At 44.5% G+C, this 24,889-nt stretch overlaps 1 protein-coding gene across 6 annotated transcripts in view; it reads left to right on the forward strand.

Moving 5' to 3' along the window:
* MYO1C (myosin IC) overlaps positions 1 to 24,889 on the forward strand; it is a 59,222-nt gene that overhangs the window by 18,028 nt on the left and 16,305 nt on the right. For 2 of the 6 annotated variants that reach the window (XM_026105617.2, XM_064523319.1), the window contains exons 2-8: positions 17,573 to 17,728; positions 18,359 to 18,474; positions 22,026 to 22,224; positions 22,984 to 23,064; positions 23,630 to 23,809; positions 24,011 to 24,109; positions 24,358 to 24,471. In XM_026105617.2, coding sequence (XP_025961402.1) covers positions 17,573 to 17,728; positions 18,359 to 18,474; positions 22,026 to 22,224; positions 22,984 to 23,064; positions 23,630 to 23,809; positions 24,011 to 24,109; positions 24,358 to 24,471 — 945 coding nt within the window. Of the gene's footprint in view, positions 1 to 8,946; positions 9,218 to 9,543; positions 10,060 to 10,701; positions 10,738 to 17,068; positions 17,274 to 17,572; positions 17,729 to 18,358; positions 18,475 to 22,025; positions 22,225 to 22,983; positions 23,065 to 23,629; positions 23,810 to 24,010; positions 24,110 to 24,357; positions 24,472 to 24,889 lie in introns of those variants that run through there. The other 4 variants (XM_026105618.2, XM_064523322.1, XM_064523321.1 and 1 more) reach the window with 4 other exon arrangements.

The following is a 24,889-nucleotide window of genomic DNA, read 5'->3' on the forward strand; positions in this document are numbered from 1 at the left end:
AATAGCTTTATTCAGACTTTACCAAAAGGAAATGCTTCAGATAAAAGAAACAAGTTAGCTTGGATATTTTGGAGGGAGGGATTTCCTTTTTTTAAGCTATTTTTCAGTGTCAGATGGTCAGGTTTGGGGTGTGGTCTGTTTTGATGCACAACTGCATTAATGAAAGCTGACAACTAAAAAAAGGGGGGAGACTGGGGATATGACAGTTAGGTAGAGTTTAGTTGTTTTCTGTAAAGTAATCTGAGATTGTAGCTAAATCTGTTATTTGGATGTCTCTAAAATGATATGCAGTGACATAGTTAACAATGCTGTTATTCAGATAATCTTCCCTGGACTTCAGATTTTAGCTGCTAAAGTAAATGAGGCAGCTTAAACTTATTGTTCCGATATAAGCAGTTTTAGTCAGACAATTTCTGTATTTGGAGAAGACTTGCAACTGCATCAGTGGCCAATTCCCCAAGAAACTGGGGTAAGACTTTGTATCTTATATAACACTAGTAGAGACTGTTGATCTCTGCTTCCAGACTCCTGGTCTCATACCTATGATTCTTCTCACTATAGGGCCAGGACAAACACCTTATTTCTCTTGGAGCAGATTTTCTGAAAGTGAGCAAGCAACTTTTTGATTGCTTCCTAAGACATAAATAGAGAAGACAGCAGCATTAGGGTCAAGACTTAGAACTGAGACTTTGTACTGACATGTCATTAGATGCACAAGGAGCTATGTTCCCAAAATGTTGTTTTTCTGAAATTAATTAGCTTTGAGATACTACTGGCCACGAGCAATTCCAGCGCCTGCCATCTCTCTGAACTGCTTTATAATTGTTATGCAGTGGTTGTTAAATAAGGCAAAGGGCATAAAGGTGTTTAGTCTAAAATAGCTAGTTGTAGTAGGTTTTATCTAAGAATCATAACTTTTGTTTTCTGTTTCTGGGAAAGAAAAGCCCTGCTTTTGCCTCCTCTTGTCTTCCCCTTCTGTATGCATGCAAGAATGTGAAATATTTAATTGGACAAAAATTGAAGGCTAGTTTAAAAGTCTTGAGAAATTAAGACATCCCTAAAGATAAGTCAAATGCCTAACATCCTCTTGGGACAGAATTGCTAGGTGCACTGAAAAGCTGCACACACCCTTGGTTGCACACCCTCTTCTAGCTGCGTAGCTTGGGGACAAAGCCAAGGTATGAGCAAGTGGAGGTGAGTGTACCTGAGAGCCTGGCTGCGCTGGAGCAGTCTTCAGGAGCAGCGTAGGGAATTGTAAATCTCCGCCACCTTCCCGTCGGGACTGCAGAGCTGCTGACGCTGTGATGCAGGATCGCGCTTCTGCTGTCAAAGCTGTCTTTGCGTCTCATCAATGAGCCTTCCATAAGGGAAGCTTAGCTTCCTTTTTTAAGGCTCTTGGCCTAACTTTGCTTTGGCAAGCTGAGCGCTTCAGATCAAGGAGGCCTTACCAGCCAATACTTTGACAGTCTTGGGTGGGATTTGGCCTCGAAGCCCCTCAGAAGCTGTGGAGCTCTCCAGGAGCTGCAGTTATAGGCAGAAGACAGGAAGCTGCAGGGATGCAGATACAAAATTATTTGTACGTTCTGTCTCAAAGATCTGTTCCTCTCAAGAAAAGAAGTCTGGGCGATAAACCTGCCTAGGAACATATAGTGAACTCATTTCCATGGCAGTTGTGGGACTGTGTCAGTTTGGGCTTGTTCAGCAAGCTTCGCTGCGCTGGGAGCTGAGAGCTTCTGGCTTTATCCAAAGACAAAGCAGAGATGCAAAGATACCCCTTCCTGGGAAGCACAGGGAGACGTTCCCTTGCTTTATCACTGTCTCCAAACCAGGCCTTTGTGAGGCTTGCTGTGGGAACTCCCTTTCATTTGTATAAGATGAAGGAAAATCTGTCTTTAACTGGACTCGAAGGTTTTGCATCTATTCAACTGATAGCTCTTATGTACATGTTTTACTAAACTTATAACTCTAAACAGGAGCAAGTAGGACAGCTCTGGTGAAACTTAGCTTGTTGTATTTACATGCAACTGTTTGCCGCTGAAACTGTTGACCTATAAGTCATTAATACATAAAATTATTTGGGAACGCTTTGAAAATTAGCTGTCACCCTTCACATGTGTGCAGCATCTTTAGAGTTTAAAACAAAATGAAGGGGAGAGAGCTGTCCAGTTCACAAAATGCAGCAGTAAGCCGTTGTGCTCTGCAGATCTGCAGCGCAGGGAAGGTAGGCAGGGGAGCTGTGAGCCTTCCCTTCGGCATCGTGCCTTCGGGCACGGCTGTGTCTCCTGCGGCCCTTGCTGCATCGGCGGCGTGCTCAGCCCTGCTTTGCAGGCGTTATTTTGTAGCTTTGGGAGTCTATTCTGTCTTTTTCCTCCCTTGAAGAAAAGCGGGGGCGTGATAGAAAGAGGACATAGCAGCTCTAATTTGTACATTTAGTTTTCTATTTCGGGCTGCGGGAAAGGCCCCTCTGTGCTCGGGAGGGAAGAGTCGCAGGTTAAATACTGCCCGGCTCTGCGCAGGGGCACGTTCGGGTACTGGAGAGACCTGATGGGTCGAGAGCCCTGTCCTGCCAGCTGCGTCCCTCCTCAGCACTCTTGTATATTCTTCTTTTCCAGACTGCAAACAGTTTAGTGCTGATCTGGCCTTATATAGTAATTTCCTATTATTAGAAACATTTCCTTGGGATCTTGTTCAGGGAGTAGCAGGGGGAAATCCTGTTTCCTTCATCTAGCATGCAGGGAAAGCAGCACTGCTCACTCTTTCTTATCTAGCATCTGTGGAACAAGAAGTTTTTGTTATAATATGCTTTCCAATCTCAATCCCTTTCTAATATTAAGCCTCTTTTCAGAAATGTAGAGAGAAATTTGAAGGAATAGGAGCTGTCAGTCGCCAGCGTGAGCTGTAAGGCACTGTCTGCAGCCTGCGAGGTCTGCCTGCTCTCTCTCAGCCGTGTTCCTCTGAAAATTATCTTTCCTGATGCTTTGGAAAACTGATTCTCCCTTTCATGTTGCCCTATGTGGAAAAATTCTACAACAGTGCATTTTCCCGGTATTTGATTTCCCTGTTCTGCCGGTATTTGATTATTGGTAGAAAGCTAATGACTATATAAACAATTTTCTCTTAAGGAGGGAGAAGTTTTGGTTTTGTGCGCAACAAGAACATGTGTTTAGAGGAGAGATCGGTCACTGCAAGCGCTGAGATACGCACAGGCTTTGGACACTTAATTTTTCCTGTGAAAACATTTTTTCCCCTTAAAAGGAAGATGTAGGTCCTGCCACTGGGAGTGACTGTTTAGAAAGTCAGTTGTGAGGAATGCACATCAGCTGAACTGAGTCAGGCCGCTCGTATTAACAGCGCCTCTTGTTCTCGCCACGGCCTCGGCAGGGGAGCTGCTTAAAATGATTATATCAAAGCAAGGGCAAAACAATCAGGCTGAATCGGCTGTTGTTTTTCGACTCCTTCGTGTTGAAGTTAGTTCAGCAGTTACTGCCGGATTCAGAGCGAGTGTTTGGACGATCCTCTGGAGTGCCGCCTGCCTCGCAGTCCCGTAAAACGGCCGACGGAGCCGTGCCCGCGGCCGCGGGGGAGCGAGGCTGAGTGCGAACAGCCACGCGCGTGAGGCTGCCTGCCGTCGTGTTAAGGGCATCTGGTAATTATAAAGTGGGACTTTGTTCCGATGGTCACTGTCAAAGCCAGTCATCCATTCCTGTTTCATCAAAGCAGCAGAGAGCAACAACAAGGGAAAATTATTTTAATTTGTTAGATTAACCCAGTTTCTGTTTTCACTCGCGTCATAGACGCAGAATTATTGTGTTTGTGCGGGAGCCATAACTAAATACGAGTGCTGCATATGTGGTTTTTAATCTGTGGTCTTTCAAACATCTATCGGAAATATCAAAATAGGGAATGGCACTTGTGAGGATATTGTAGGAAGTCCAAGGAGAGGTGTGCATCTCCTGGAATTTTTTGTAGTATTCCATTTTTTTGGTAATATTCTCACTTACTTGTGAAAGACTGAGCTTGAGAAGAAGAGAGGTTTAGTCTTCTCACTGGTAAAGGCTTTCTTGAAACAAACAAAACCAGTATTGATGGTTAGATAAATTAAATTAGAATCTGAAATAATAATTTAAATATTTCTTGTGTGTTTTCTGGGTTTTGAACCCTTTTGGCCACAGCTATCATATTTTCAAGCTTTTCTCCATAATCTTGAAAACACTTTCACAAGGAATCGGAGGATTCCGAGAACTAGTGATGTCATGAAGTTTGCAATAAAATTAAGGAATTTTACAACCTTGAAACACCTTTTTGGTGAATATAATGGGCTTTTGATTTAATCCTTTCAGGTCTGCAGTTTCATAACTGAACAGCAATGCTGTGTCCTCTGGGACTGATGCCCTAAGCGCAGGCTCCCCTTGCTAGCTCCTCGTTGGGGAACAGCTGGCTACTCTCTGCATGGGTGAATGGGAGATGCGCCAATAAAAACAAAGAGGGGATAGAAACTAGACAATCATTAACAAAGGTGATGGCACGGGGAAGAGATTTGGCCTGGTTTCTGAGCCTGTTCCAATATGTAATGTTGCTGCTTTGGCAAGGCATTGATTTATTCAGTTATCAAGCAGTCAAATGTTTGCTGGAATGTTGTTCTGCTCAGTAGAGTATTTTGACTCTATGTCAAACAGTATGGAGAGCAAGATGCATTTGGTAGGCTGAAGAAATGTGTATTTTTTGGTTAAGACTTTCCTCTGACCTGTAAGAGGGAGTCTCTCAAATTCCTAGCCTGTTTAGGGTGGTTTGTTTCCCATGGTATCTTTGCCAAGTGCTTTCTAATTATGGAAAGTATGTTATTTTGCAGTTCTTTTGCAAGGCAGACGTAATGAATATTTTAAAAATCCAGCAAAAATATATGCATTGTTAGAAGAACTTAACATCTTTTGCTTTTGGAATAATGTATCAGTGAACCACGGTGGCTTTGGCATATGCTATTCACAAAGCAGCACCTTTTACCTCCAGATATATGTTGTGCAGTGCAGTGCAGGAGAAGACAGTGGTTTGCAGATGCTATCTTCACGGGGCTGGGCTCTCTTCTCAGCCGAGCCAGTGCTTGCGGTAGCTTGGCGACTCGCACGCAGCTCCGTGAGCCTGTCGGAGCAGGGCTGGCAGGAAAGGTTTCCAGTCCTTTTGCTTTGAATGAGAAATTGTATGCAGGGAATCAGCTGCTTATCAGCACTGAGCAGAGCAGTCCCAGTGCTCTAATCCAAGGCTTATATGAGTCACTTCTGACTGGTGAGACCTGGAAAACCTGATTCATACCTCTGCCTGTGGTTGCCGGTAGTAGTGATACAGACCTAGCCTGCCACCCTTAGCACTGGACTCTGTATTGCTGGAAAGGAAGAACATGGGTTTATCACCTTAACAGTGCAAGATCAAAATCTTTTAAATTAAAATGCTGTCATCTATCTCTGCTTTCTGATTCTTCTTCCCTGCCAGAGATTCTCCTAATCTGGCTAACCCACAGGCAGGAATGTTTTCCTCGCCAACGAGAGTTTGGCTATGTAAAAAATGTTTTTGAGTAAAGGTTCCGATTAAATAAATAAATGAAAGGATTGTCCTGCCTGAAAGAGCCGCGGGAAATGTGTAAAAATACACTCCTGAAAATTGGACTCTTGTATGTTCTCTTAGTGCAGCATTTTCAGCAGTGAGATGTGCTCTGAGGTTGTCGGGAAGCAGAGACTGCGGGAAAGCTGAAGTTGTTAATGCAAAAATAAACTCTATGCTGATACATAATTTAAAATGTAACCTGAATTACTGCGTTGACCTCTGTGTTGTTTGGCTGCAACTAGAGTGATATGAGGGATGATAATGGAGAGCTGAAGTTTTCCTTCTGAAGAACTGGAGCGGACGGGCTGCGGTTCTCCTCGCTCCTGGAAAGTCCTGGCCCAGGGCTCGCTGCTGAGATTCAGTAATGGCTGGCATGGCTCTGTTTTGGAAATGCAACTTAGACTACCTATGATCTTACCTGTGCTCCTGCACTCAGCAGGGCCTTGGAGTATCATTTATTTGTTTCAAAGCTGTAGAACAGACTTGTGTTAAACCCACCTCTGAAATGTGTCCTCAGGCTGCTTCCGTTGATAATTCACATAACTCCTCAGTCGGCTGATGCTAAGCGAATAAAAATCTCGCCCATTGAAGCTGTACAGGAACTGAGAGGTACTATGAATAATTTCTCCGACTGGAGTCTAATTAGGGCAGAGGAGCAAGCGGCACCATGGCTCTTCAGAAGTGTTATACAAGCTTCAGCACAAATCCTTGTGACCATTGGCACCTCCTTCCTCTGACAAACGACATCTTCCACAGCGCGGTGTGTCTAAGATCGGTGCTGGGGCCTAGGGTCAGGACTAATTAGAGAAGAGTGCTACACGTTTCTTGGGTTTTAAATAGTCTGCTATCTGAGTAGTTGCTGTGCACAGTCCTGTTTTATTTTACTTGCTTTACTTTAAAGCTTTTTGCTTTAAATCTATTTTATTTATTTTGCTTTTAATCTATTTAAATCTGTTTACTGTAAAGCTTGACTTTAGCCTTGCTACAATAGAATTTTAAAAGTGTGTGTATTGATGAGGAGAATAAAAAACCCGCTTCAAGCGGAGCTGACTCCAGATGGTGCTAGTAGTCATGAAAGACTTGGGAATGCTTTCCTGGCATGGCTTGGTTAGAGAACTCGCCTGTTGGTGCTGGAAAAATTGGGTGATGACTGCCACATGTGACCGCTTTAAATGGACTCCAACAACTGAGACGGTTGTAATGTTGGTTTGGAGTAGATATGTGTAGAGTAGACCTTACCCAGGAAGGCCAGAGTGCTACCTGGGGTCCTACAGTGATATCTGGGACTAATACACCTAAGGGCCAAAGAGCCTTTTAGAGAAAGGGAGCTGGTTTATTTCTGCTTTCTTTGTCTATCCTATGATCATGATAGAAGCCTTTGGGGGGAGAAAAAAGAAAAGAGAGAGAGAAAAGAAAAAGGAAGCAGCAGCCTCCAAAAGTCTTATGCTAACTGGTGAGGAAAGGGTGTTATTCAGTTTGCCACCTCTGTTCACCTGCATGTGGCAATGAACCAGTGATGTTAGTTAACATTCGGTGTGATAGTGACTTGAGTGTGATACCTAAATTTCAGAAGTGTTTGAGCAAATGCAAAAGTCTGCAGTAGTCTCTTTTCAGAAGACGACGCACCGAAGGAAAGATTATATTCCCATTAATTTTGGTAAAGCTCCCATGGAAAATTAGGGGTTGAGGCTGGATCAGGTTCTAGTTTGCTCAGTGCCATATGCAGCTGCAGGCATTTAGAGCAAGTGGGCTCTAAAATTCAGGTAGTGAGCTTACACTCGGTGTGACACCACGCTTGTAACCTCCTCGCTGCAGGTGCAGGTTAGGTGTTCTGTCTCGTGGGGGGCAGCGCCTTGGGTGCGGAGGATCAACCTGCATCTGGTTGTAGCCAATTGCCCTGGTCCTGGCTAATTGTAGAGTCCCACGTTACAGATCATGTGAAGAGAGGGGTCTGTTAAGAGGGTGGTATACAGGAGAAATGGGTAGCAGTATGCTTTGTGCAGATTGTGTTCATCTACGTGAGACTTGCAGAGAGAAACCCATCTTCTTCACTAGCTGCTACGTGTCATTTCAGATGGATGACTAACTTTTTAGTCACCATTGCTTGGAAATGGAAGGTCGCGTGGTTCAGGGCTCATCTCCTTCCAGGGTCTGTCCGACCGCCAGCGCCCTTGACAGTGCTTTGCGTGCTGGGGTGTGAACTGCTCGTGCCCTGAAATACCTGAAAGGTGGTGCACATTGACTAGGCCCTGGCCAGGGTCATGTGCTATCTGTAACGTGTCCATGGCTTCATTGGCTACGCCTGCAAGTCCTCTTATGATGCATATATAGCTTAGACCATTGAGGAGCAAAATAATTAAGAGAATCACAGAATAATTTAGGTTGGAAGGGATCTCTGGAGGTCTCCCGTTCAACCCAACTTCAAAGCAGGGCCAACTTAGATCAGGTAGCTCAGGCCTTGTCTGGTCCAGTTTTGACTGTCTCCAAGGATGAAGTTTCACAATGCCTGGGGCCCCTGTTCCAGTATTTGACTGCCCTCCTTGTGAAAAAAGAATTTCCTAATATCCCATTGGAATTTCCCTCGTTTCAGCTTGGGTCCATTACCATTCATCCTTTCACTTTCCACCTAATGCTAGCAAAAGCTACATACGCATTTTGATTTTTCTCAAAATGCCCCTGTCTCTGGGGACTGATGGTTTTTCACATTCTTAATGTAGCTATGGCCATTTATTTTTTTAAGTGAGACCAAATCCCTCCTTGCCTCTGGGAGAGCTAAATTTTCCAAGGCCTGGAGGCTAGGACAACAGTTTCTTGACTCTGTCCTGTAAGGAAGGGTCTTGCATGCCCAGCATTGGAGTGCAGATCATTTTGTGATAATGACCCCAGGGACCTCTGTATAGAGTGGGTGTCTTGAGAGTGGACATCTCAAAATGTTTCTGGTATGCAATATGCTGAGCAAATATGCTAACTCCTTGCAAAGACAGACAAGACAAGCTACTTCCTACCCCTGGAGACTCTTTGTGGTCCTTGTATTTGCCAAGAGAATGGTTACAAGCATAATTGTAGGCATGGGAGATTTTGCTGTGGTTGGGGTGAGTTTGGAGTGGCTTAGGGGAGCCCGCTTGATACTGCTGTTTGCAGTGGGCTGTTTCAGTGCAAAAAATTGCCATAATGGAGCATATGGCTTCCGTCTTTTTTGCTGTGGTTTTGCGTGTTAGGCGCTGCACCAGGCTTTCCAGCGTCTTTCATTGCTTTTCTTTCCGTTTTTCCCCGTCATTGGGCAGCGGGGACTCCGCTGCCGGCAAAGGACAGCTGACGACTTTTCTCTGGGCCTGCCTCCCTGCTCTGCGTCTGGCTCTCCTCTTTGGGAGGGGAGGAGAGCTGCGCTCCCTCCCTTGTAAACCGCCCTCCCCGGGATGCTCCAGTAGGAGCTGGCTAGGAGGGAGGGAGTTCTGACTGCACTGAAAATGTCATAAAAAAAAAAAAAAGGGAGGAAAAAAAAAAGCAAACTGACAGAAGAGAGAAGTTGTCCTCAGACTCCTGCTTTATGCAGCAGCCTAAACTGAGTCTCTGAAAGTGCTGGGGGAGCTGGAAGGAGGCAGAAATGAAGTTCAGAGCTGCGGTAAGACTTATTTAGCACTCTTGGTATTTTTGCAATTTTCAGATGTGTATCTAGCGTAAGAGGAAGGAGAGAAATTTCCACGGTTTCAGCAGGAAGTTGAGATGTTTGAGCTTGTTTTGTGAAAGACCCCTTCATTGGAAAGTTATGTGAAAGTGCTTGAAATAGGGGAGAAAAGAAAACGGGGGGGGGGGGATATGTTTTGAGGAGGAAGCCAAGGTGGGAGTTGAGAAAGTGGGAAGAGAGGGGGGGTAGCCGTGCGCTGCTGCGTTGGGGTAGAAGAAAGGGTGGAGCTTTTGCTTGGGCATGAGCATGCAAATGTGTCATACTGGTGCGGGTACTGGTTGTGCTTCCCAGGGACACAGGGCTGCTTTCTCGGTGACTACCGGCCTGGGGAATGGCAGGAAATACCTGCTTAAGGACTCACTGCCACTCTGTTCCCTCAGGGTGTATTTACTTTAGCAAAACTTTGTCCGCGTTTTAGCAGCAGCCAGAAAGCCTGGGTCTATGTCCAGCATTGCAGGAGAATGACTGCGAGCTTAGAAAAATGAGTATGTGGTGAAAGATTGAGAAGACCAGGATTGTTATCTGAGAAAAAGAGATGAATAAGAGGGGAGACAAAAGAATATATACAGTAGTGCGACAGAGAAAGCAGACCGTGAGCTCCTGTTTTCGTGTTGTAACATAAGAAGAGAGAGATTCAATTAAGTTAAAAGTTGTCTAATAGATGCAAAGATTCTTTTTGTACAATGCATAATTGGGCCACAGGATTCACTGGCACTGGAAGTTGTCGAGGTCGGGTTGAAGGAACTTCGTAAAAAGGTTGTTTGTGGACCTTGATCTGGGTAAGAATGTCCAAGGCTTTACCTAGTAAAGTTACCAAATTTAGGAAGAGAAAGATTGAAAACGTCATGTCCCTAGGCTTCAGCAATTCTCCAGCTTTTGAAGAAGAGTCAGCACGGGGCCGGAGCATCCCATACCTGCTTAATCTGGAGTTCCTTGCACTTTTTTTCTGAACAGTCTAGTGTTGGCCACTGTCTGAGGCACATTCTTGGTCAACTTGGGCCCAAGTGAAGGGGGGAAGCACGGAGCTTTTGGAGGACCTGCCTGATTCCTCTTTACAGCTGGGCATTTGGAGCTGGAGTGCATGTACTCCAGAGGGTTATGTTTGAATTCTTCTTGGCTTGGAGGGCTGCAGAAGGCAGCAAACCTATGTCCAGCGGTAGATATGGAGAAAGGTGCCTTTAGGTGCGATACATGTGAGTGGGATAGGCAGCGATGCTGGCCAGGGTGGTGTTTGATATTCTCCGAGAGAAAACGTGGGCGTGGAAGTGCCCTTCACGTGCACCGCGAACGTAGTATAATGCACGCTCTGTTTGGAAAGTTTTATTATCTTGGAAAGACCTGCTGGGCTGAAATGGTTGTGTGGGGCGTGTAGCATCCAGTGCAGAAGGTGGGAATGTCTGGGACAGGGAAGGGCAGAGCGCAACAGCAGCAACAGCATGAGGCACGCGGTATTTGCGGTGAGAGATGAAGGGACGTATGCACTGAGAGGGGAATACGACAGCAGTTACCAAAGGTAGCTGGGGCAGTTACCAAAGGACGTCAGATAAGGCTGTGGGGTCAGCGCCCCATGGCTGCAGGCTGGGAGGCTGCCGGGGATGCAAGTGGGTGCCGCGATGTTTATCTGTAGGTCCGTGTTTGACTTTCTGCTCCCATCTCACCTGCTCTATCTGACCTGGAGATCGATGGCAAAACTTACTAGAAAGTGCTGTTTCGGGGCGGTGAGCTGAGCTTTTGATGTTTTTGCTGTTTGTCTTCTGAAGTTGCTGTGGGACGCGCGGGCCCGTGGCCAGCGGTCGTAGGTGATGCTCCCGTGTATGCTGTAATCAGCAGCATCTTTCAACTAGCAACACAGCTTGTGCCACCTGGTCGGGAACTGAATCACCAGCTCCCTAAATACAGAAATTCAGTGTGTTCGCTTCTCCGGCCTTGTTGATCTGTCTGGTTTGTCCGGTTCATTTTTCTTACTGCTATTTTATATTTAGCTTATTGATTGAAATATCAACATCCCCTCTTAGCAGTAAACAGTTTTGCTGTCTTTCAAGTCACTTCTTAAAACTGTTTTTTTCTTTTTGCTACTAATTGCTTCTTTTGTTTTCCTAACTTAAAAAGCAAACACTAAAGTTAAGAAAATAAAATTAGTTCTAAACATTGAACAAATAGTGTTATCGGCTTCCCATGTAAGTCACTGTGGCCTTCCCTTGGTTTCTGATCTGTCCTTATTTGCGTTTCTAACTTACATTTGACCTCCTTAGATAGGATTCTTATTATTCTAAAAACTGTAAGTGTCAAAAGCCATTGATTAATATATTAAGAGTAATAATTAACTGCAGCATCATCCATATCCTGCATTATTATTTTTCAAAAGATGAAATTTTTGTTTCCATAGCTCTAACTCCTCATGACCTACATACATTTAATAGATACTTAAAATATATGCACAGCATGATTACACTGCTCGCATTTCCCAGTCTACCTTGCATTTTTGGGAGGGAGATTAAATGATTCTGTAGCTTGGAAAGTAAGGAGGCAGAATTTCAACTTAGAGGCAATTTGCTATTAGAGACATAAACCTTTGTGAGGGCAAAATAAGCTTGTTTGCCCTAGATACTTAGTTATTTTATGTTTTAATGTATTCCATTTTGTGTGTACTTAAAATATGGAAGTCTTCAAAATAAATAGTTTAAAGGAATTAGTCAAGGGAGTGACATTTCTTCTTATTATAGTTTTTTGGAATAGTGTATTCTACAGCTAAATCCATTCAACATGTGTTTTAGGAGCAGGAGGGAAGTATCAGAGAGGGAGAACCCAGTTCTGAGTGCGGGCAGGCGCTCCCTGGCTCCAGACATTCCTTTGCTGGCGATGTATTGCTCTAAAAGAAGCAAGAATAAAAAAATGATTCTGCTATAAATGGTCCTTGAGTGGCAGCTGCTGACATGGTAACTTTTTGTAAGTTGAAGTTATTCCCTTTAACTCTGTTAGGCTGCATCTTCAGATTTTGATTTCCTTCAGTCTAAAAATCAGTTTGAAAGCCTCTAGATGTCTGCTCAGAACAGCCTACCCACTTTATGGGAAATGGTGTGCTAGCTGTTCATTGGGCTTACATAATTCAAAGCAAAACCAAACACTTCATTTTGTTATTTCATTTTGCATTAAACAAGCCCAACGAATGATACATGTGTCATATACATAATTCTCTGAGCTCAGCTGGCCTCAGAAAAGGGCGGTTAAATCCACATGGTTGATGGAAGAGGATTTTTACATGCGACATGGAGTGGTCTCCCAGGGAGCCCTCTTTCCAACCCAGCTGCTGGTAAACTCGGTGTTTGTTCTCCCTCCCAAATGTGTGTCGCCGCTTCAGTGTGGCAGGAGGTAGGGCCTCGAGTGACTCTGTCAGGGAATCACTGGCAGGCAGCAAGTGCTTGACTAAGATCTCTTGATTGAGCAGGTCCCTTGATTCAGGTCCATCTTAGTTGTTTTCATTATTTTCATTATATTTTCATTGTTGTATTTCATTATTCAAAAAGAGTTATTCCATTCTGCACCTTGGGAACTGAGGCTCTGGGCCAAATAGTTGATTTCATCTCCTCTACTCTCTAGCCCATGCCGTGTCCAAGCCCTTTCCCAGGCTGTAGAGCGGAGTAGATCTTTTTCTTTCTTTCTTTCTTTCTTTTCTCTTTCCTGCCACTTTAAAATGACCAGATATCCTGAAGAATGTCATACCACCCAGGAGACAAATGCATGTTAACTGCCACCTCCCCACAAGAAGTTTGTTCTTGGTTTGGGCTTGTTATTGTCTTCCAGAATCTAATCTGAATTTCCCTTCCCATTCAATTTTGGTTCTTGCCTGTTCTTCCGTTCTCGGCTTTGTAAGTATTTCTGAAACCCCCAGATCAATCATCTTTCATTTGATACCAAGATAAAGATGCCTGACTTCTCATACGGCATCAGCTTCCTGCAGTGATTTTAGTGCAAGTCTCCTGGTCTTCTGAATGGATACTAGCTAATTTGTAATAATGCATTGTGGAGGAAAATATTAAAGCATACATTTTAGTTGTAGAAGCAGAAATCTTGTTTATGTTGTGTGACTTTTCTTTCTAAATTGGATGATTAGAAAGCTTCCCTGCTCGCTATGAGTTGGTTCATTTTGAGGGCTGTAGGTGTTTCACATGCATCGCGCATGGATGCTCCAGGAGAAGCAAGCGTTGCCCGAACTCCTGGGTGTTACCTGTGCTCTCAGCTGACGGCAGCACTTGTGCATCTGCAATTGTGGTCTTAATACTAACCACTTGCTGACGCCCTCCAGGAAAACCAAAGCTAGGAAATTCTGCTACAGCGTACTGGGTTATTAGGGCATTGCATGGCCTTTGACCAGCTCATGGACAAAGCGGTGGTGGGAGGTTCTTCCTCGGTTCACAGCAGCCCTGAACTCTGCTTGTGGCCAAGAATTGTCCTCCCTCTTGTTCCCTCACGAAAGGAGATTTCCCCAGTGTGTTCAGAGTGACTGAGTTGCTAAAGTGCTTTGGAGCTTGTTGTGCAGAGGTCAGAAGGCCTTGGTTTCCTTTTAGAGGTGTGTTAGATCTCAAAGACCTAAGCAGAGGAAAGTCTTTGACATGCTTTGGTAGAGTTTAACAGTAAGATGTTTGCTTCCATCCTTACAACACCGTCAGAGATTTATGAATTCAGTTTAGGACGCTCAGAGGTATGGTTTCAAGTGCTTTTGTATTCCTAGGAGCTGTCTCTGCGGGGTGTTTTCTGCTCCTGTTGATTCTGTCGTACAAGCACGAAGAAAGGCTGGAGTCTCGGCCAGCCTAAGTGCGCCCGGCTCTGCAGGCTGCGCAGAGCAGCACCGCTTTACACCCGCTGCAAGTCTCTCCCAAAATGTAATCACCCAGAAGAAAAAGGCATGTGGAAGTAGTGCCGCTGCGGTGATTGCGCTGGCTCGGTCCCACCATTCAGGGGTGACGGCTTTTCCTTTCCTGGCAGGGAGCCACTGTTGTGCTGACAGCTCTGGAGAAGAGATTAGAAGCAAACAGTGGGTTAAAATAGTGTGGGAATGGGTCCCTTGGAGCTGCAGGTGGCTGAGCTGACCTACGTGCTGGTCACCGCTGGAAGGATTTAACTCACCTGTGGTCGCTGGGTCTGGCCCTCACCTGATCCCTTGGTAGGGTGATTCAGCTTGGCAGAAAACTACCTGCTTCTCTTCACCTGCTGATTATTTTGCTGGTGTAATGAGTTGCCTTGGCTCTGCTCAGGGGCAGGTAACCGCCTGCATTCACGTGTGCCGGGGAGTGGCCGTGCACAGGGCGGGGGGGTGGCTGCCCTTCTCAGTGGGGGCACGCCGTTGCACTGCACGCCTCTGGGGTGACAGAGAGTCTGTACGAAACCAGAGTGGGGAAATTGCCTGGATTAAAATTGCTTTTCACAAAAAATCTGAGTTAGACTTAAGCCTGGCGCGTTGCACAAGGACTAGAGGCAGTGTGAGCCAAAGGGCCCAGCTGTGCAGAGGGCAGGGGGACTGTCCCTTTCGCCTGCCTTCCCACGGCGAGAGGGACCCGTCTACGACTGCACTTTTCTTAGCAGCTTTACGGAAAACTGATTTCCCCCCCCAGGAAGGGTCTAATCAGACTCTCCCAGCCTATTTTCTCCTAATTATTCAGAATAGGTACTCCCTGTCTCGGGACTTCCAGAATTGTCCAGGCTGTCCCTTGCATAGCACAGGGCAGAGAAAGGTATAAATGACTGCTGACGGAGGCCTTTCTGGCCAAGATATGTGTATCTGTGAAAAAGGGGTCTTGCTGCAAAGGTGCTATGGAGAGGACCAGCTCCCTATAGCTGAGCTGCTTTAATGGTTAGTTGGCTTCACTGTAACAATTTTTAACTCCCTAAAAGGGGGTTTCTAGCCTTAATTTACAGCCACCAAATCTTATGTCTGCCTGCTAACATAAAATAACTAAGTTATTTTAATTTATTCACTTCCTTACTGTCACACTCATCATTCAGTAGGAACATATTGTCATCTTTGTGACTGCTTTTTCCTAAATGTTATCTTCTTTCCCCACTTCCCTCTGCATTACTGTTCTATTTCCATTAAAAAAATGTATTTTCACCTCCTTCTGCATTGCATCTGTTCAAATTATTGGCAGTGAAATAGTTAATGTAGACATTTTAAGTTGATGGTAAACTTGGGCATAAGCAGTAAAACAGATGAGCAAATGGTAGCACAGTAGTGCGTATTGCTTTGCTGTGGTTTAAGACTCACATATTAAATTTGCATTGAATTTAGGCTTGGGGAGCTACAACGCTGCAGTTAAAGTTTATATTCTGGAGAATCTGACAGCGGCATGTTGACTAGGTAACCTGGTCACGTTTAATTATTGCTGAAAACTTCTGTTTAGTTTTATTTATTTATTTTTTAAGGGACTGAAAATTTGAGGTGGCTATTTTGCTCTCGTTGGTTGAGAGATTGGTGTTGAGCAAGAGGAAAAAAGTATGGAAGAAACCGAAAGATGCTTAGCCTTAAATGCCTGTTCTGAACAGGTACAGTGTGTTTTGTGTAGGAAACTGTGTTTGAAGTAGGATAGATAGCTTCTTCCCTAGGCTGATGTGTGCAGCTGGGCTCGGTTTGTCCTGAGCTCCGAGGAGTGGCTGATGAAAGAGCTGCTGAAACTGCAAAGTGACGTTTTCTGTGAAAGTCTTCAGAATTATATAAACTTGGATTGACTGTGCGAGGGTTGAAGTTTCTCCTCGGTAATTTTTCAGGCAGCTGTGTTTTGAAACTGTATTCATAAACTTACCCACTTCAAAACTAGCTATTTTCTTTTGGTTTTGCTTCTGTTCCCATTACCTTGTCCAAAGGCTGCTCCAGAATTGCACTGCTCTGGTAAGAAGCCTTCTAATTTCCAGCCTGAGTTATTTGTACGTGATTTATCCCTATTTCTTTCACCACTGTGAAATGTGAAAACAAACCTTAAGCTAAAATTTCTTCTGACCGAGGCTGTTTTTATTTTATATTTTTTCCCCTGCACATCATCAGTCCCTGTGCTCTGACCACTCATATTTTGACAAGGAGCAAAAAGGTACTACCTGACTATGTGAGTCTGTAAAAATCATCCACATCATTGTGCAGGGTTTGGGGGCTGGAAGATAGTGTTTGAGCAGGGAGCCTGCGTTCCTGCTTCATTACGCTGCTACAGTGCAGTGTGACTTAGGGCACCGGCAATACCCTTAGGAGCAAGCTCCAGTGGTGTTCCTGCCACGGATGAAAATAGCCCAGAAGATAACAACAGATGCTCCAAAATGTATTAGTGCTTTGGGGAAAGGTGCTTGCTATGAAGGGTCTTCAAAGTAAGAATCATTTTAAAATACTGTAAGGAAACAGGAGAGCATGCAGGCAGATATGCGGCAAATTGTTTAATATATCGTATCTCCTGTCTTTGACTTTTGTGGTGTCTCTCATCTTCTTTGCCTTGTATATCATCTGTCACAGGTCCAGTAAGTCTATTTGCCTTTAGTAGAAATTTTCCCTGCAAATAGTGATTGAGTCTCGTGGTGCACATTTCCTGTCACTATTTTAATATGTGAGGTTGAATGAAGTAGGAAGTCAGCAGACCAGTTTTCCAAAGATGCTTCTCTCTGAACCACATCACATTGAAAATGTGGCTTTTAAAAGGAGGGTCAAGGAACAGAAGTTGCTTGATGCGTGGGATAGACATTAGTGTCTCAAGCTAAATTCATAAGTGGTTTGGGATACAGTAATGGTCCTTTCTCATTAGTTCTCAATTTTCCCAGGATTTCCCATTGGGTATTTCACTAAAGCATTTAGATTGGACAGCAATGTGAAGCTGTTTGCTCATAAGATGAATCATCATGGTTAGTCATAAAAGATTCCTTACCTTAAAATGACTTCCCATTGTGAAATGAGAGAGAAAAAGAAGAGATGAGAGCACATTTCAGTCTCACTCCTGCTGAAGGATGCCTGGGAAAAGAAATCTTGGTATTATTCTCTCTGTGAAATGTTTGGGTTTGGGTTTTTTTGTTGTTGTTGTTTGGGGTTTTTTAAATTAGTGATCAGAAATCTAGCAATACCTTTTTCCTAATACTGGCTTGTCTTCTGTCAAAGCAATTAGTATAAACTAATTGATAAAGTGTTTATATACCTTGAGTGGCAATTTCAACAGCAGTGAGGTTATTCTAATATCGTCCATGGGTAACTGTGGTTAACGATCCTTGTGGGCAGGTTGAGCTGCACAGAGACTCACAAATGTCTCAACCTTCCTCTGCTTTTGGTTGCAGGGAGCCGGGAGTGACGGTATTCGATTAACCATGGAGAGCGCTCTGACAGCCCGCGACCGTGTGGGAGTGCAGGATTTTGTCCTGCTTGAGAACTTCACCAGCGAAGCAGCTTTTATTGAAAATCTACGTAAGCGATTCAAGGAGAATCTGATCTATGTGAGTAGCAGAGTGGCAGAAGCCAAAGCGTTCATCCGCAACCTGAATTTGGATGTTTGCTATGGAAGGCAGACCGTAGCTTTGCTCTGCAGTTGGAGGGATTTGGAGGTGGTGGTATCAGCTTTTATAGTCCATGACTGCTTGCCTCAGAACTAGTCTGGGCTAGTGGCGTGTTTACACATGTAGGGCCTCATTTGCAGCGCTCCAGTTGAGACCTGCTGGTGTTTGGCGGTCTTGCCAACACCGAAAATCCCACTCGCACCAGATTCTTCCGTTGCATGAATCCGCTGTGGTGAGCGCTCAGTGCCCCCGGGCTAGAACTTGATCCCAAACAATAGATGAGAAGTAATCCAGTATCCTTGCCGATTAGAAGGACTAAAACAGTCTGTAGGAGCTGTGTTTCCAGCCAGGATGACACATCTAGCGTACCTCCTCTAATGTCACGCTCTCTGTGCTAGGAGGTGGCTTCTCCAGCTCCCTTGGCCTCTTTGGAAGTTGTTAGCAGCGTCCCCAGTGGACCTGTTGCGGGGAGCCCTTGTCAACAGGCGGGACCTCAGAGCAATTGTGGGCTCTGTGACAAGCCGCTGTTAGTCCTCACGAAATCTCTTCCCTTTTTGCTGTCTTTTTCAGACATACATTGGCTCAGTTCTGGTGTCTGTCAATCCGTACAAGGAATTGGAAATCTACAGCAAACAGCACATGGAGCGATACCGCGGTGTCAGCTTCTATGAAGTTTCTCCTCACCTGTGAGTGGCCTGTGGGTAAACAGTGCAGTTTGTGCCATTCCCACCGGGGCTCGTGTAGTGCTGACATGTGAAAGCAAGCAAAAAAGACTTCTCCTTGTCCCAGATACAGCACTGAAAAACATGGGGATATAAAGGCTCCTTCAGAGGGTGTGGTGTACGGCTCTTTCTATTCCTGTTTCTCTCTCCAAAGAGGATGAGTTGCCTTTGCAAGAGCGGTATTTGGAAAGGGAGTTGGTTCCTTCCTGGCTGGAGGAACAGAGCTGCTTACCCGGCCCTGGCAGGACAGGAGTTCATTGTTCCAGGGTTACTCGGGGTCTGCCTGTCCCAGCTGCGCGATTCCCCTGCTGCTACATCGCTCGTTCAGCATAGGCCTAATGAGGGGAAAGAGTGCGTCTATATGTGCGGTGGGTTGGGTTTTTTTTTTTTTTTTCCTACCTCCTCTGTCGCTGCCTGACCAGTATTTATCTGGTATTTCCCTTGTTGCTAAGATACCATGAGCCTGTTGGAACAAGGAATGTATTTATTTACATGGCCTGGCCTGGTGAGCATTCCCAATTTCCCATTTAAAAAAAAAGAAGTTTGAGGTTTGAAAGTTATTTTTGAAAGCATTTGAATTTTTTTGTCAGACTGAAGAGAAAGATGACTGAGAGCTGAGGACATTTGGCTCCAAAATGCTTTCTCTCAGGGCCAAGGGCCAAATTCTGAGCACCTCTTGGAGGGTTTTTGTGTGGGGTTTTTTGTTTGTTTTTTGTTTTGTTTTGTTTTGTTTTTTAGAGGTCTTGGAAGACTAAATGATATTGCTTTTAAGTGAACTATTTGGATTGTTTCTTATTGCTGGCACATAACCCGGGAGAGTAAGCAAAACACAGAATGCACTATAAGCACAGAGAAGAGAGAGAGAGAGAGAGAGAAGCCATTACTTGGGAAAGTCTGGACACTTAAAGTTGTATTTCCTATGATAAAAGTGCAATTTTCTAGTGTTTCAGGCTTCTTGCCTGGACCTACAGGGTGGTGATTAAACCTGAAAAACCCTGAAGTCAAACCTGCTAAGACCTACCCCAATCTGGGTTTGTCAGTACATCGTGTCGATGTGCACGTGCCCCATATAAGAGATCTGCCGCAAGAAAGTAGTTGCAGTGACTTAAATCAGCATCGGGCCATTCCTAGTGAAGCAACCGAGACCTCGCAGAGGTAGCAGCGCAGGCCGCGGGCTGACCAGCCTGACCCCCGGCTTTAGGTGCTCTGAGCTCCTGCTTGCAAGTGGCTGCTGGCACGTGGGTTTCTTTCAGTGCTGCCTCCTGAGCAGAGATCTGGCCTCGGTGCACCCGCTCCTGCCTGGGATCTGAGCACTTTTAGGGGACTCTTTGCCCTTAGGTGAGAGTTTTGTGCGTCTCTGAAACATCTTTGAGACTGTGGCTTCCTTTTTATTCACGTGCAGTAAGTACAGGACTGAGCATGATGGCAATGCTAACGTGTAGCATGGGCTGCTGAGCAACTTCGCTGTGCCTCCTGCATGCGTTACAGAGAGACACGTATCACAAAGTGATCGGTCGTTTCTTAGCCTGTTCTCTTCCTTGTTGTCACTAGTCCCATGAAAAAATTTTAAATGTGCAGCTCGTAAGTAAACCCTTGAGAGCTGGGGTACCAAATACCAGTGCTGCTCCAAGTGGGAATTCAGTATTTTTGTTAACTGTTGCTATTGTTCCATTTTTTTAAGTTACATGCTTGATTATTTATGCACTTCAGAATACTCTCGGAAGCAGTGAAATGCTCTATAGTGTTATACTCTGTGTTTCTTTCTCTTTACAACATTTCAGGTAGACTTTCCCTCTTTCTCTTTTTCAGAACTGATTCTAGAAAGCCAAAATGCTTCAGTATTGCTATTCCAGTGTCAAGATAGTTCAAGTCTAGGCCTGAGTGCCGGGTTTTCTGGGAAGTGCGTCACATGTAGTCATTCAAAGGAAAAAAAAATCATCCCAATGGGCTCGAAACATAGCATACTTCCCAGAGTGATCTGTCACATCCTGCCCTATTTATAGCCCACCATGGGGTTCAGAGAGGGTGACTACGAATGGGACGGCAAACATCTCTAAATAAATGGGATTCTGTACAAAGTATGCGGTTTGCAATGACTGCCAATTTTCTCCTTAAATTTAAAGTATTATGAAACCCCTCCATAAAGGCATGCAGTCTAGAGGCAGGTCTTAAAATTTAAATTAAATTTACGTTTATTGAGCTGGTTTGCTCTCAAAATAATGCAGAGGCAGAATTTGGAGGGGAAGAGAAGAACTTGACAAATTTATTGGGGCAAGGATGCAGTTGTGTTGCTAGGTAGCTTGGTGGTGTTGCCTTAGCACCAAGTATTAATAGACTTGAGAAGGCCACGGCTGTTATTTTGACATGATCATTTTTAATTAATTTCACAGCATGAGAGTTAAAAACAAGAAAAAGCCTAATAATTATTAAAAGGTTACCAAGTGTATGAGGACAGAATATGTGCTTGATAACCACATGCAAGACGGCTAAAAATATTATCATTGAGGTCATCTTATGTGATTGCACTTTGAAGATTAATGCTCCTCTCTCCCCTTATCCACTTTTCTTGTATCTGGTCCTTCTCTTCCTCTGTCCCTTCATGAAGCAGTTGCCACCACTGTCAAACTTGCCCTCCTGGTCTGTGTGTGTGTGTGTGTGTGTGTGTGTGTGTGTGTGTGTGTGTGTGAGCAATTCCTGCCAGAAGACCCTGCCTGGTCAGCCACAGGGAAGAAGAGAGAAGGGGGGGAAAAAAGGCAAAGTCTAGGGCCCAGGTCGAGGGTGTTGGCTGCGTGCAGGTCTGGTGGTTTGGGTAGCATTTGGTCCAGGTTGGATGGTGGCTTATGTCGCCTGCAGGCTGCTTATTAGTCTGTGCTGGCTTAATCCACTTCTTCCTACAATCCCAGAGTATTTGGGAGCCACATTGCAGTAGCCACCTAGATAGTGCAGTGCAGCAAAGACTTTCTGAGAGTGTCATCGCTTAAAGGGCAAGCTAGAATAAAGATCAATGGAAAACAAGCTGCCTGCATGTACAGCTTTTTCGTCCTGCGGGAAAAATACTGAGAGATCATGTTTATTCAGAAAAGTAAGTTTATCTGCACCATTTAGGCTTTTTCTACAGAAACTCTCCTCATCTGAGTATGTGAAAATGGTCAGAGAGAGCAAATGGCTCTGCTGTTTCCCTTTTATAGCCTTGCACATCCACTGCCAAATGAATTTAATAGCATGAGGGCCTTTTCCAAAAAGGCCAGGTAGTTAATTTGATAGATCTACGCTATCATCCTACAGAAATTTGGCCCAGTGGTGAAGATGTGTATGGAGATCTTGGTGTCCACAGTAATCTCCCCTGTCATCACCTGTGTGTAGAAGCAGTAAGGAGCTCTGACCCAGCCCATGGACACATAGCTCTCTTTGAGATGTCTCTGCTAGGAGTTTGCAGTGTGGGATGGTCTTAGCTGAGGAGTCTCTGCCCTTCAGTTGTGGAAACAAACTAACACCTGGTTATCTTTGTTCCTTAGTTATGCTATTGCAGACAATTCATATCGTTCCCTGCGTATGGAGAGGAAGGATCAGTGTATTCTGATATCTGGGGAGAGCGGAGCTGGCAAAACGGAGGCCACCAAGAAGATCCTGCAGTATTACGCTGTGACCTGCCCAGCCAGTCAGCAGGTGGAAACAGTGAAGGACCGCCTGTTACAGTCCAATCCAGTCCTAGAGGTAAGTCAGAGTCTGCAGTACCGGGAATCCCAGGCTGCTTCTAAGCCAAGGCTCGAAACGGCCGGCTGCTGCCAAATTCCCTTAGCCCTCTCCTGTCCACCAGCAGCGGATCAGGAGTGGCCAGGCTGCAGGGAAGAGAGAGTCATGTGGAGTGGGAAGAGTCCTGGTGGGCTGCATAAGCTTGCAAAACCAGACCTTGACACGTCTGCTGTGGGCAGCTTTGCCCTTTGATAAACGCATTTATGGCCGCATTTTCTAGTGCTGTGGTGTCCTCTAGTGTCCAGTCCCGAGCTGTCTTTGTAGTTCCCTTTGATATTTCCGCTCTTTATTCAAATCGGTGTTGCGTGCATGGGAAAGGTGTGCTCCCAATGAGAGGAGAAAGGCTGGCAGGCCTATGCCTGTTAGGGTGCTGCCTTCTGTGAGCGGAGCTGTGGGTTTCTGTGTGCCAGTAGTTGTGATGAAAGGGAAGTTTTGAGAAGACTGTCAGACATGACATGTGCTGTCAGCAGTGAAATGGCATTAAAATAAACTTGCTGGGGGGATGGGATCATTTTCAGAAGCATGCTCCTTCTGCAACACTTGCACTGTGTATAAAGATAAACATTAGTGTTTGGGAAGTTACCTGTTTCCTTCTTGGTTTCCCTTGCAAAAGGATAAACCTGGGCTTTAATGGCCATACAGAAACAACTGGCAGCTTCACCAGAGTGTTTATAAATGTCATTTGTTTGTTTTTCTCTCTCTAATACATCCTCATTTCAGGCCTTTGGAAATGCAAAAACCCTTCGGAATGATAACTCCAGCCGATTTGGAAAATACATGGACGTGCAGTTTGATTACAGGGTAACTTGAAATCTGTTTCATACTTCAGAATTCGTCCCAGTCATAGGAGGACTCTGTTGCCTCTGCTTGCTTGTACTGATGTCTGCATGGAGCTATTGGTTTGCATTTCTCTGCAGACCACATGAATAACATCCATGTCTGGCAAAGTTTGGTTCCAGAGGATTTTAGAGAACACGCTTCCCTTTTTAAAACTCAATATATAGTCCTTCCGCACTCAGTTTTGTTGTTTTTTTCTTTTATGTCAAATCCCTTCTGAAAAGGAGAATGTAAAAGTGAAGATAGTATTCAGTATGTGCTGTAGCAATGATCTTTATACTGGTGTTATATCTTCATATATATGTAATAGTATTATATTTTCATTTTATATCTCATTTTGCATAACTTCAAAACTCAGATTACCACTGTGCATTTGCTGAATGAGACTGTGATACAAAATGACAGATATTTTTCTTGCTTTCGTAAGCTGTCATTTTTTATCCTTTTCGTCTTTGCACAGACCACCACAAAAGCAGAAAGACTTTCCTCTATGTCGATGAACTATTTCAATTTATCTGGTTTGATTTAGGGGGCACCTGTTGGGGGCCACATCTTGAACTACCTCCTGGAAAAGTCTCGAGTTGTGCACCAGAATCATGGAGAGAGGAACTTCCACATTTTCTACCAGCTGCTAGAAGGAGGGGAGGAGGACTTACTGCGAAGGCTAGGCCTTGAAAAGAGTCCGCAACAGTACCATTACCTAGTAAAGGTGTGCACTAACTAATAATTGTTACTGGGTTTATATTATAGGACAAATATATTCTCAGTTGACTCTGTAGCTTCCTTCCCTCACTTCAAAAATAACTGAGATGACTCTGCTATAAAAAGAAACATATGGCAGAAATGCATTTGGCACAAGGAATACATCTTTGACAACAATATATTTCTTTCTATCACTCTGTGTTTTCAGGGTCAGTGTGCAAGGGTCAGTTCCATAAATGATAAAAATGATTGGAAGATCGTGCGAAGGGCCTTGACGATCATAAGCTTCAATGACGATGAGGTGGAGGTAAGACATGTCTGACTGCAAAGCTGTTCTTCCGGCTCCTAAGGAATTTTTCTGCTTTGATTTGTTATTTCTGATCAAGGGCAGCCTTTGGAATGAATGTATTCTCTGCAAAAATCCTGAAACAAAATGTATGGCCTGGTAATTAGGATAATTAACACAAAAATCTCACTGCCTTCTCTAGGCGTGCTTTCTTTCTGTATTTGTTTCTATCTCATAATGCTGATTTCTCCCTGTTGCTCTCTTCCTAGGATTTGCTGAGCATTGTGGCGAGTGTTCTGCATCTGGGGAATGTGCAGTTTGCTGCTGATGAGCAAGGAAATGCTCAGGTGACTACAGAGAATCAGATTAAATATCTGGCTAGGGTAAGTATAATCTTAGAGATACATTACATTAAAAAGGCATTAGAGAGGTTTCCAAATTTTGAACTTGGTATCTTTTTTATGTTTTGGAATATGATTTAGGAAATCTGTCATAAAATTACTCTTGCTTGACCTAAATACAATGCAAACATTAACATTAAAACACTTAATTACCAACTCCTCTATTTACTACTCAATCCACAACTGACTGAGTTTTTGCCTTCAAGCACTGGGGCAGGAATAGACCTACTCTGGAGAAGACTGGGAGAAAGAAGAGCCCTCGTGGTTCTGCTCAGTCAGTTCTTTGGGCAAGAACAGTCAGGCCTGTTTAGTGGTATTATTGTTAGACCATATCACTGGCAGAAAGGAGTTGGTGTGCAGGAGGAAAAGGAAGGATTGACATGAAAAGTCTTGCCGGTTT

The sequence above is a fragment of the Dromaius novaehollandiae genome, chromosome 19, assembly GCF_036370855.1.
Source record: "Dromaius novaehollandiae isolate bDroNov1 chromosome 19, bDroNov1.hap1, whole genome shotgun sequence".
Taxonomy (NCBI): Eukaryota; Metazoa; Chordata; class Aves; order Casuariiformes; family Dromaiidae; genus Dromaius; species Dromaius novaehollandiae.